The sequence below is a fragment of the Pollicipes pollicipes genome, unplaced genomic scaffold, assembly GCF_011947565.3.
Source record: "Pollicipes pollicipes isolate AB1234 unplaced genomic scaffold, Ppol_2.1 Scaffold_4740;HRSCAF=5597_pilon_pilon_pilon, whole genome shotgun sequence".
Classification (NCBI taxonomy): Eukaryota; Metazoa; Arthropoda; class Thecostraca; order Pollicipedomorpha; family Pollicipedidae; genus Pollicipes; species Pollicipes pollicipes.
In genome coordinates, this window is record NW_023596545.1 from 38,374,781 (window position 1) to 38,387,507 (window position 12,727).

General features: G+C 51.6%; 1 protein-coding gene across 1 annotated transcript in view; it reads left to right on the forward strand.

The window, feature by feature from the left end:
* The first annotated feature begins 2,095 nt into the window (after positions 1-2,095).
* The window catches only part of LOC119098339 (NGFI-A-binding protein homolog), a 26,839-nt gene continuing 16,207 nt past the window's right edge, over positions 2,096-12,727 (forward strand). The window contains exons 1-3 of the mRNA XM_037221261.1: positions 2,096-2,225; positions 9,692-9,793; positions 12,636-12,727. The exon at positions 12,636-12,727 is cut by the window's right edge and continues 46 nt beyond it. Coding sequence (XP_037077156.1) covers positions 2,096-2,225; positions 9,692-9,793; positions 12,636-12,727 — 324 coding nt within the window. The remainder of the gene's footprint in view (positions 2,226-9,691; positions 9,794-12,635) is intronic.

A 12,727-nucleotide genomic window follows, 5' to 3' on the forward strand; every position in this document is an offset into this window, starting at 1 on the left:
ATTGTCCCGTGTCACTACTAGCATGCCACCACCAGCCTGTTGTATCAAAACGTCTGGCACCAAATATGGAAAGTGCACTGGTAGGGATCTCAGCCTTCCGTGTCTAGAGGCTATTTATTTATCGTCCAGTACATTTTGCTTCGTGATATTTATATGGGGTACTGAACGATTTTGCGTCATCAGAATCAACACAGAACTCTAAGCAACATGAGGACTAAACGTGATTAAAGCAGTACGGTGCGAGTGCAAGGTTCGGAAGCCCTTTCCCGATGGTTGCCACTGTTTGTCAGAAGCCACTGCACACATTGGTTCCGTTGGACTGTCCTATCCCATTGTCTCTCGTCTACAGGTCTCGATTACGGGGCTGCAGGGCGCTCACACAGCTGGGGCCTGCATGCGGCGGGACATAAAAAACAGCTCACTACGGAGACGCTTCATCCATTCAAATCCAGTCATTGTCCATCGAAGTTTGAATATGCAAACGAGCCAGCGTCGCACGCACAAAAAACCAATAACGCAGACCAAAAAAACATGCCGGATGGAAAAATGCGCTCAGATAAACTTAGATGGGATCAGTTTTTCCGCCTGCAGCTGTACAACCGCCCGGTGAGAGGGTGCGATTTTTTAATTTCAGTTCGAAATGCGGGGCAAAAAAGCGATTTCTTTGGCAAGCAACTGGCGTAGCGTGGGTCGCGAGAGGACTGGTTCATTGTCGCCACGTATCGGCCCGGTGCGTTTGCGCTGCCGACTGTCAATGCCATCACCGTTGGGGCTCTGCACGCGCATAGCTTAGCCTCCACGGCAGCTCGTGCGGCCGCCGGCGCGGCTGACTAATTGTTCCATGTAAATCGGAGTGATTTTAATCTGTCACGGTGGAGCGCGCGTCTTCAAACACATCGGCCCGCCGCCAATGGAAAGCATGCGAACAAACCAGGCACCTTTGTGGTTAGTCATAGGCACTTAAGCATTAACTCACGGCATTTTCCGAAACCGCAAACTTTAACTCTGAGACGCGTATGGAAAGGCATGCTATTCAGTCATTTCAATACAGAAACGTGGTCACGTGTTTCTGTTGTCTTGGAAAATACAAGTTATTGCTCATTTTCAATCGCATTTTGTCATCTATGAATTTGTCTCAATTTACTTGTATTTTAGGAAGAAGGATAACACAAAGTGCGATGCTTTCAGATGTCCCTGCGCTGCGTAAAATTGGATACCACCCTGCAAATGCCGCCCTACTTAATAAGTGTCACAATCTGATTCTCAACACGATGTCCCTGTGCCCAAGTAGGGATATGGATGCAACGGTAAATGCCAACATACCTACGATTATATTGGAAACCAATCCCAGCACCTTAGGACAAGGAATAATAAAGCAAGACAATAAGATCTTGACCAGGAGCTTCGAGAAATTTATTGTCGTTTCTCCTAGAATAATGCATTTAGGCTTCTCAGCAGTGACGACGGATCTCGTAAGACGCGGGGAAGGGCGAAAATCTTTTCATATAGCTTCTTTCTATTCCACACCAAAAATACTAGCTTTTTTAGAATGCAGTTCTTGTCACATTTTCCTTCCCGTTTTTCCCTTTCCGTTTTCGCTTAATGGGAACAGGGTGCCTCAATCATGACTTGATATGACTTGTTGCATACTGTGCAGTACGTTGGCGATAAAGAACATAAGGCCAATCATGCGCCTGTCAAAAGCCTACAGCATCTGCCCACCTCCGGCCCACCCCTCCGCTTCTGACAGGCGACTCGGCGGTGGCTGGTGTCCGGCCCGTGGCCCAGAGACCTTGTCAGCGTTGTGACGGACCGCTTTGTCCCTGCGTCGGTGATCGGCAGGGCCAGGCCGGCCGTGGCCGACAATGGGACGCCGCCCGCCCGCCCGCCGGCCGGCCGCCGGCGCGTGGTTTTTACGCTACGTCTTTTTTGTGAGCGCCGGGCGTTGTTTTTTGCCGGGCGCCTTATCTATGGGGGCTGGAGCGGAGGCGGCCGCCGGTGAGGCCGCCAGTCGGCTGGCCGCCGGCGGTGGAGGCGCGTGGCGCGCGCGGTCGAGCGGCGCCCCTAAGGTTAGCGGAGCGGCGCCCGCGGCGGCATGCCCACGCCCAGCATGGAGCCACACGGCGAGTCGTCGTTCCCTCGGCAGCAGCCGCGGCTGGCCCGGCCGACGGGCCGCCACAGCGATGAGGCCGAATCGCCCGAGCTCGCCCCAGCTGGCGTCGCAGGTGAGGGACCTGGGGCTGACCCCGGGACTGGGGCCGGGACGGACCTGGGGTGGCGCCGGGACTGGGGTCGACTCTGGGGCAGGCAAGGGCTCTAACATGGTGATGGCACGAGTCCTGGCGCTGACCGTGGGGCAGTGTTGTTGTCGCTCTAAATATTTCCTTTTTGTGACTGACCAAATTGGTGCCGTTTGTAAAGTCACAGCTACATATTTCAGGATGCATATTGCTAACGGTGACGTGACTTCACACAGGGCCACCATTTGCATACACCAGCTGTCCTTGGTCTGGGTGGTAGCTGGGCCGTCGCAAGGTGTTACAATGGTGACCAGTTTCCAAAAGTGTACCATTGGCGCTTCCAGGGCGAGTGCTGGCGCAGCTCTGGGTCGCACAGTGCTCAAATCCCATCGTGGCCACACCGCGCACTTTGTTTCACGTGTTACCCGCCCTGGTCGCAGAGATCTGACATCGATCTCCCAAAACACGCTGAAAACCGTACCGATCGATGGTTTCACGATCGGCCGACCGCTCGCATCGACCCATGCGTCCGCCAACACGGGTGTCGTGCCTCTGTCCGTCAAAACGTGAGGTCTCTTGTGGCTGCGAGGCCGGGCCATCGAGATCGGTACCCGTCCCCACCAGTGTTGTGCGCCTCTTCGCGATATTAGCAAGCTGTGTGTCTCTCATAGAAATGCAGTGGGAAATGCCTTATTTTGTTCACCTGACCATTTTGCAGTGGTTTGCGTGGAGTTGACGTAAAATTTGTACGGCACAACGTCCAAAAACTTAAGCCCTTTTTGTTGCTAATCATTGCATGAAAATGCAAAGTGCCTGTAAAGCTAGCAATTTCTAGACGGTATGACGACGGTACGGAGCTGCTCAAAGGAAATATTCTCTCACTGTTTAAGAAAGGCCCGCCAGTCCTGTTGTTCCGGGGGCTATCATACCCAGGGCAACGAGCGGGCAATGAGCCCCGTCGTGGTAATGCGCCCCTACCCCATATCTAGACTATTTATAGTTATTGATGTAAACTGAGCCTGCCGGATTATTTGAACTTTTGCGGAAACTGCTGTGTCATTTTTGTGAACGCCTGCTGTGAATGGCGGATGAGGGGCGGTGAAGGTAAGTTTTTAGGCGCTAAATAGAGTTTTTCCAGTTAAGCTGATGAACCTTCTTGCACTTAACATTCTTAACTTTATTGTCCAAATATGTTACCTAGCAAACAAGACAGAGGGCTTGCTGGCCTTAGCTTGGAAAGAAAATTGAAAAACCTGGCGCATGTTTTTCAAATGATCAATTTGCATCATGACAGGTGCGGTAATGCACCTCGCTAGTAAAGGGCAGTGCGCCCCCGGGGAGTGCTTTGCCTTGTGGAACCAGCAGGCCCGCCAGACAAGCGAGCATCACTTCATAACTACACAAAGAAGCTCCGCACCAAGGCAAGCATGGGCTGCAACAGGCAAATGCTAGTTTGGTTATATTTCCGAGCATTATAGTACATGTATCAAGACTTACATCGCAATCACGATGTTATAGCTACCGTCACATGCTACTGTTAAGAATTGACTTACAATGATGGTGGCCTGCGTACGATTTAGATTAGGAAGGATGAGATCGTACTTGGGAGTCAAGGGAGTACACGTGAAGAACAGAGAGCTGTATCAGCCCATATATTATTGACCCGGCAATCCACTTGACTTGGGAGTCAAGGGAGTGCATGTGAAGAACAGAGAGCTGTATCAGCCCATATATTATTGACCCGGCAATTCACTTCGAAACCGAACTTCTGCCCTTTTTGTCCTTTTTATTTTGCATTCTTAAATTTTGGCTGGTCTTAACAGCTGGATCTGGCCTGACCCCTGGCTCACAGGCGCCACTAGAGTTTTCAGAATTTGGGGCAAGTTGGCCTATCGAGGGCCTAACTTATTCTTTGATTGTGATTTCTTTTCGAATTTCAGCCATTTTCTTCGCGCTCAGCGAAAATTTGAGACACATTTGGAAAACTCTGCAATACCTTGTTAAAAGCTTGACACCCTCCACAAGCTGTTTCATGTTTTTGCGACCCCAAAAAGTTCGCATCTGTATCGCTCTTAAAGGTCTCATTCTGGCATTTGAGAGCGGCGCTGGCTGTGGGATCTCGCTCCGCTGCTTCCTTTCAAAGGCATTGCTCTGTATGCTGGGGAACTTACCAGGCTACATCCTTAACTCATGTGCGTCACTGCTAGTAGGAGCCTTTTTGTTGACGGTGCTTTTTAATCGAGAAACGTTGTTCCAAATGGTGCGGCAGTATAGCGCAAGACATCAGGACATTCAGCTTTGCAACTTCCAATCTGAGAGATGCAGCCGCGCGCGGAGAGGCGTTGGTTGCATCATCGTCGAAAAATATGGAATTCCAAAACGAACTCTTCGGCGTCATCGCGATGGAAAATTACGGATACTGGGCCGTGTCAAACTTGGCCGATACGAGACGGCTTTCTCCCGTAGGCCGAGCTTGACCTGGGGGCTCATATTCGCGATATGGAGCGTCATTTGTACGACATCATACTGCTCGACGTTCGTCGTCTGGCCTTTGATCTAGCGGGGAAGCTACACATCTGTCACCTTTTTAAGAACGGTCAAGCAGGTAACGATTGTTTGGCTGGTGTTCTGTCCTGGCATCCGGATTTATATGTGGCAAACCCCGAATCAAACAGGCAAGCAGAGCCGCTGCCTTCAACAAAGAGACTGTTGCTGAATATTTCAGGCTGCACAAGGAAGCGCTGGTCGCTCAAGAGTGCACAGCTCAACAGATCTCGACTGTAGATGAGACGGGTATCACACCAGTGTAAGAATGCAAAAAGATATTTGACCTAAGGAAAAAGGACCGTGGGAAAGTGACCAGCGCCAAAAAAAGGTCAACTCGTCACAGCCGCATGTGCCAAGAGTGCTGCATGTCAGTACGTGTCTCCCATGATAGTGTGGCCGAGGAAGAATCTGGACAGTGCCCTGATAAAGAGCACACCAGCAGACTCTATCAGGGCAGTAAGTGACAGCGGTTGGATGGAAACGCAATTGTTCTTCGACCGTCTGCATCAGTCCCGAAAGTGGACTCACAGCACCGTCTCAATTCCACAGCTGGTTGTCCTCGATGGCTTCCACAACCACAGAGCCCTGGAGGCAGTCTGCTTTGCGAAAGACCATGGCATCCAGCTTCCAACGTCCCCACCGCACACCGCGCACAAGCTGCAGCAGCTCGATGTCAGCTTCTTCAAGTCTTTGAAGGCAACCTACAACGTTGGGATCGGAAACCGGCTCATCTATTACCCCGGCTAGCGAGTGGTTCTGTATGAGACGGTCGCCATTTTTGGCACCACCTTCAACCATGTGGCTGCCCAAGAGAAGGCCATCAGAGGATTCAGCGCCAGCGGATTGTGGCTGCTGAATTCCGAAGTGGTCTCGGACGACGACTTCGTGGGGTCAGCAATGGCCCGCAAGCTGAACTAAATCCAGCGTCGGGCACGGGTGGTGACAGCGGGCTACGGAGTGCTACAGACGGCACGACGGGAGATAGGGCAGAGCTGGAACTAAATCCAGTGTCGGGCACGGGTGGTGACAGCGGGCCGCGGAGTGCTACAGACGGCACGACAGGAGATAGTGCCGAGCTGGAACTAAATCCAGTGTCGGGCATGGGTGGTGACAGCGGGCCGCGGAGTGCTACAGACGGCACGACAGGAGATAGTGCCGAGCTGGAACTAAATCCAGTGTCGGGCACGAGTGGTGACAGCGGGCTACGGAGTGCTACAGACGGCACGACGGGAGATAGGGCAGAGCTGGAACTAAATCCAGTGTCGGGCATGGGTGGTGACAGCGGGCTACGGAGTGCTACAGACGGCACGACAGGAGATAGTGCCGAGCTGGAACTAAATCCAGTGTCGGGCACGGGTGGTGACAGCGGGCTACGGAGTGCTACAGACGGCACGACAGGAGATAGTGCCGAGCTGGAACTAAATCCAGTGTCGGGCACGGGTGGTGACAGCGGGCTACGGAGTGCTACAGACGGCACGACAGGAGATAGGGCAGAGCTGGAACTAAATCCAGTGTCGGGCACGGGTGGTGACAGCGGGCCGCGGAGTGCTACAGACGGCACGACAGGAGATAGTGCAGAGCTGGAACTAAATCCAATGTCGGGCACGGGTGGTGACAGCGGGCCGCGGAGTGCTACAGACGGCACGACAGGAGATAGTGCAGAGCTGGAACTAAATCCAGCGTCGGGCACGGGTGGTGACAGCGGGCTACGAGTGCTACAGACGGCACGACGGGAGATAGGGCAGAGTTGGAACTAAATCCAGTGTCGGGCACGGGTGGTGACAGCGGGCTACGGAGTGCTACAGACGGCACGACAGGAGATAGGGCAGAGCTGGAACTAAATCCAGTGTCGGGCACGGGTGGTGACAGAGGGCAGAGCTGGAACTAAATCCAGTGTCGGGCACGGGTGGTGACAGCGGGCCGCGGAGTGCTACAGACGGCACGACAGGAGATAGGGCAGAGCTGGAACTAAATCCAGTGTCGGGCATGGGTGGTGACAGCGGGCCGCGGAGTGCTACAGGCGGCACGGCAGGAGATAGTGCGTGACAGCGGGCCGCGGAGTGCTACAGACGGCACGACAGGAGATAGTGCCGAGCTGGAACTAAATCCAGTGTCGGGCACGGGTGGTGACAGCGGGCCGCGGAGTGCTACAGACGGCACGACAGGAGATAGGGCAGAGCTGGAACTAAATCCAGTGTCGGGCACGGGTGGTGACAGCGGGCCGCGGAGTGCTACAGACGGCACGACAGGAGATACTGCAGAGTTGGAGTCGACTCCAGCCGCACGGACGGCGGAGGCAGCGGGCTGCGGAGTGCTACAGACGGCACGACAGAAGATACTGCAGAGTTGGAATCGACTCCAGCCGCATGCACGGTGGAGGCAGCGGGCTACGGAGTGCTACAGACGGCACGACAGGAGATACTGCAGAGTTGGAGTCGACTCCAGCCGCACGGACGGTGGAGGCAGGAGCAACGTCCAGTTCTGCAACACATAACGAACCTGTGGCCGGTCCTGGCGGCATTTAGATCGTTCAGAACCTGCTCCCGTTGCCATGGGCCCCAAAACGCGAGCGCCACGGCGATAGGAGAAATGCGCTGTGGTAACCTCTTCGCCATGCAAAACAGTCCCTGCAAAAAGAAAAGCCAAGGCAAAACAAAAACAGGGACATTGGATAAAGGCAAGAGCGGTACAGGAGAGCACGACGCGGGGTAGACACTAGGTGCCTCGTCTGTTTTATGTTGTACCGCTTGTCTTGCGGATTCTGGATTCGGCGCATAACGTGCACAAAATAGGCGAGTGAACCATGCACTGATGCCAACAAGGGGCAACTATCTTATGTGTGTGACCTCTGCCGGGAATAGAGAGCAGGTTGAAGAACGACGTACGAGCACCGTTGTGCCAAAGCTTCATGTTTTTTTTTGTTTTGTTTTTTTTGCTGCGTAGCGCTAGTTTCAATGCCTTGTGACCAGTTTCGACTTAAGTGACGCTTTGAAAATTGCTTTAAATTGTGACTTTATCTACGTTTTGAGCTTTGCGCTCATCGGATAAGCATGTGAAACGCTGCGAAATGAACGAAGAACGATACATCACGGGCCTTTACGACATGTAAACTGGACACCATCAGGCAACAGAGGGTTATTAAAGGGCGAACGATAATTATTTTGCCAGTGTATGTGATATGTTCATTGGACATGTCACATATGCGTTAAGAATGTAGGTATTTCACTGAAAACGCTGCATTTGGCGCTTTTCATTCATGTCTATTTTTCACAAAAAAACTCTGTATAAATGGCCTCTATGCCTTCATCATGAGCTGGAAGCGAAACAGAATGCGCACATGAATATCTTAGCAATACGCTATACGCCTAAATATATAAAAGTCATAGCAATACACCCAGACAGGAGAATAAACTTCTGGGCACGGTATTGTGTTAAAAACTTATATAAAAATATTTCAGCAAGGTAGGTACGAAAGTTACAAACCTCAACAAAACCAATGGTTTCATACACGCAGCCAAGTTTACTTCGTCGTACCCCACTCAGTTGTACACATATTCATGCTTAAACATACGATGCTTTTACTGAACAAATTTTACATGCTTAACCAGGATGCTGGCCGGGAATATTTCCTTGTTTTCTTTCCTGTGGGCGGGCATAACTTATCACATAAAAGTACAACCTGAGTGCTTTGAGTACTCAAGTACCTGAGTTTACCTGAGGTAAACTTTTGCGCATCTGTTGTGCATAACAATTTTGACAAATTTCCTTGATGCGTCCATTCTGAATCTGACCGAGAAATGCGCGCCGTCTGCATACAGCCGTGGCCGCACCAGCCGCCCGTTTTGCATGCGTGTTCGCTTTTCTGTGCTTCTTTTACAATAAGACTAACTACACCCAATGCGAAATGCGGTACACAGTGATAAGTCGCGACACGGATCACGACACGCACGGTATCTAGGACATGCGGGACGTGTTGGTCTGTAGGCGTAGTTTGTTCCGGACAATCAGACCATGTCGCAGCCATGTTTGTGTCTGCTCTTCATCGCGCCATAGCGAGGTTTGTTTTCGTGTATGGTGTTTGCCAAGCGAGTTCACAGCCCGTGCGGTGCCCGGTCACTGGCCTTCGTGTTGTTTCAGTGTCTTGACATGGACATTTAGAGCTCTAGGTGAACAAAAGACATCTTGTTCCTTGGTTGAGAGGCTTGATGAATAGTGTCACGTCCGATTTGGGTGGATGGCGCTTACAGATACCAGAATCAACCCGACTCTGAATAAGTGTCAGGAGGGCATGTTAGGTGATAGTATGAGCTGAGAAAATATTCTTAACGAAGAAAATGAGGATTATTTTCTTCCTCATGACACAGAAAGAAAGCTGCCTCGGAGGCTGCGGAAACAGGGACGCCAGAGGGGGGGGGGGGGGAGGAAAAAGAGAGAGATTAAGAGGGAAAAAGGGAGTGATATAGACAAAACCTCATCAGAGGAGAAGCAGATATCGATTGGAATCAATGCACACGGCGATTAGCAGCAAATGCGATCGCTAGCGAGCGATGGAGTGAGCTCACATCACTCCTGACAGCAACAAACCCACCTGACACGGCCGCTGGGGCGACGCGAACCTTCCAGTGCACTCCGCGAAGCGCGGACATCATCACACTGGGGCCGGCCGGTCCCATCGGCTCCACGCACTGTCAACCGGGGTTATTCTCAGATGGGTCTGGTCTGGATGCGTACCTCATACCATACCAGCGTTCCGAGCTTCAGTGACAGGTCCTGCAGCGTTCCGAGCCTCAATAACAGCCTCTGCTGTGTCCCGAGTTTTAGTGACAGGTCTTGCAGCATTCCGAGCCTCAGTGGCAGGCTCTGCTGTGTCCCGAGCTTCAGCGACAGGTCCTCCTCTGTTTCAGACGGGATGACATTCTTACCAACCAACGAGTCCGAGCTACAGCTGTATCGTGTGCTACAACATGCCAACCTGCTCAGCTACTACCACATTTTCATCAGCCAAGGTAGGCCTGGCCTTCAATACCTCGGGCACGTTAGATGACTGTATTAATGCGCCGGCCGCCGTTCGTATGCCAAAGGTATCCTGCAGGTTCATCAAACAACGTTTTCCGAGGCTTCTGACCGCGTGGTCTGTATGTCTGGAAGCGGGGTGCCAATTTTGGCAGCAATCCGGTCCGCACGCAGCGAGGAACTCCATGTCCCATTGTGCAGGCCGGGAGGGACGCCACACGCCACAGATACCGCGTTGTCGTTGTGCGTTGCGTGCGTGCGTGTGTGTGGTGTGTGGTGTGTGTGTTTGTGTGTGGTGTGTGTGTGTGTGTGTGTGTGTGTGTGTTGTGTGTGGTTGTGTGTGTGTGTGTGTTGGTATGTGTTGTGGTGTGTGTGGTGTGTGTGTGTGTGTGTGTGTGTGTTGGTGTGGGTGTGTGTTTGTGTTGTGTTGTGGGTGTGTTGTGTGTGTGTGTGGGTGTGGGTGTGTTGTGTGTGTGTGTGTGTGTTGGTGGTGTGTGTGTGTGTGTGTGTGTGTGTATGTATGTGTGTGTGGGAGGGATAAAGAGCAAGGCCACTTAAAAATGTTCGTGCCTTATCACAGCATTCACGTTGAAACAATTTCTCATTTCATGATTCGCTTTTCCCCCGCTCCTGTTTTGCCTAAATTTGCTCCCTCGTAGGCATGAGCACTGCTTGAATTGTCGAATTTTGTCAAGACAGATAACGTTTGCATGAGAACGCCATTTTGAGAACGCCAGGTTGAGAACCCCCGAGTTCATTAGGCATGCCGTACTTTCACATTTCAAATGTCTTGTTTATCACATACCGCGCAGCGGGCATTGAGGCTGTGAAAGGACATTTCGCAGCCCGCGTCTCGTCATGCCGCGGAACCAAAGCAATGTGACTGTGACTAGAAGCACAAATGTACATTGCCACACATCTCCTTTCTGGTGTGCAGCTGGTCACGTAGTGTCGCGTGCAATGCGTGAATCGGATAATCTAGCACGTGCTGTTTTGGACTTCCAGAATTTCAAGTGAGACGACTGGAAATGGAATATGGCTGGTTCGGCTCCGAATAAAATAATTCGGATAAGCTGGATAGATCGGATGCAAACATATCTTTCGATAATCAGGTACAACGCCATCCAAAATCCAGACCATAAATTATAAAAAATCAAACGATACCTTGAAACAAATTGGGTATCGCGCAACGCTGGGCCTCTAATCATTATAATTTAACATGTATAATAATTTTTTTAGAAAGTGCACGTGCTTTGCAATCTCCAAATTCTGACATCAAGAAGGCATGGATGCCAGCATCACATTCAGTCAGGCAAGGCCAGTCACGCCTTGAATGGGTTGAGGTTAGAGCTTGACCGAGACGACCCGCCGGGCACTCCGTCTCCGCCACCAAGCCGGAACCCACTGGCACGTACAGATCTTGTACAGGCAGAACAACCGAAATAACAAGAACAAACCGGAATAAATACTCTCCTTGCAATATTCAAGAATAATCCACCAAGGCGTAATTACCTATTTAGCTGGAGGGGGCATCAGCCCTACCTCCCCCCCCCCCACCCTAACTTGAAAAAAGGGGAAATACACGTTTATTGATGTGTATTGAGGGCAGCTGAAGTGATTTTTCTTGCGCAGCCTCCTCAAGTTATTGTTTGGAACTGCACCCCTGAGCTTCACCAACTCTCCTCGTTGACGGCTGCGGGCCCCTCTCCCGCACGGATCGTGTACCGGGCCATGACACGCGAGTCGGGCGCGCCGCGCCCACGCGCCCACGCTAGCCGCTGATTGGTCAAGACCGCGCTCAGGTAGCCAATCAGCGCCGGCGGCCCTCAGAGCCGGCCCGGATACGCTCGCCGCCTGTGTTGTTGTGGGATGAGATGCGGTGGAGATAAGGCATGATAGTAAATAAATGCGAGTCTGCGTTGGAGCAGCAGCCTTACAAGCCAGCCTGGAGAACCTGGAGAACACCAGCCTGGAGAAGCCCACTATTTATACAATGATGGACGGGCGTAACCCACTGTACAATGCGGAGCGATTCGGCCTGGGCTAGTCGTCCCGGTCATTCACTATGCGTTCCGTTCATGACGAGTGCTCACTTGTAGCACCTATGTGCAATCACGAGCATAATACCTTAAAGCAGCATTTGATTGCATTTCGTCTTCGAACAACAGAAGTGAAAATATCTTGCGGTTGATTATGCGTGAGGCAGCACTGTACAGTTGCCATGGACACCTGCATTGGTTAATTCTCATATGCTGCATCGTCAGATAGCATGTAACCTTTCATTACTGAAGTTGAAATAACTGGCCCAATAACTGTTAAATGAGAGCTATATCGCGTGCATCATTCGCTTGACTGTCATCGGATTAACTAACCATCGAAGCAAAATTTGTAGACGTAATTACACCAATATAACTGGGACATAACACCGTTGTGAAGCTACCTAGCCCGCCACTTATTCATTACACACTCAAAATGGTCCGTTATTTTCCCGGTCGTCATCCATTCATGCCAGCATAACTTCTGCGAAACATAATTCACTCAGCACAAAAGAACTGACTAATGAGGGAACGAGTGGGCACCACTGAGAAAGAGCACCAGTACATTCAGGTAGCGTTCAGTTTAATGGAGAGGCCCTAACCCAAATTAAACCGCGAGATGTCTCTGGAAAACAAGCGCTTGCCTAGTAGGGCCATGGGCGTGGTGCCTGTTTCTGAGACGCTCGCACGAACATGGGTACCTCAGCGTGCATGCCATTGTTTCTATGTGACGTCACACACTCCTGACGTCACTGTTTCTGTGTGATGACACACTCCCGACGTCATTGTTCTTAAACAGGTGGAGATGACGTGCAGCAACTCTGTGAAGCCGGAGAGGAGGAATTCCTGGAGATCATGGCCCTGGTGGGCATGGCCTCCAAGCCGCTGCAC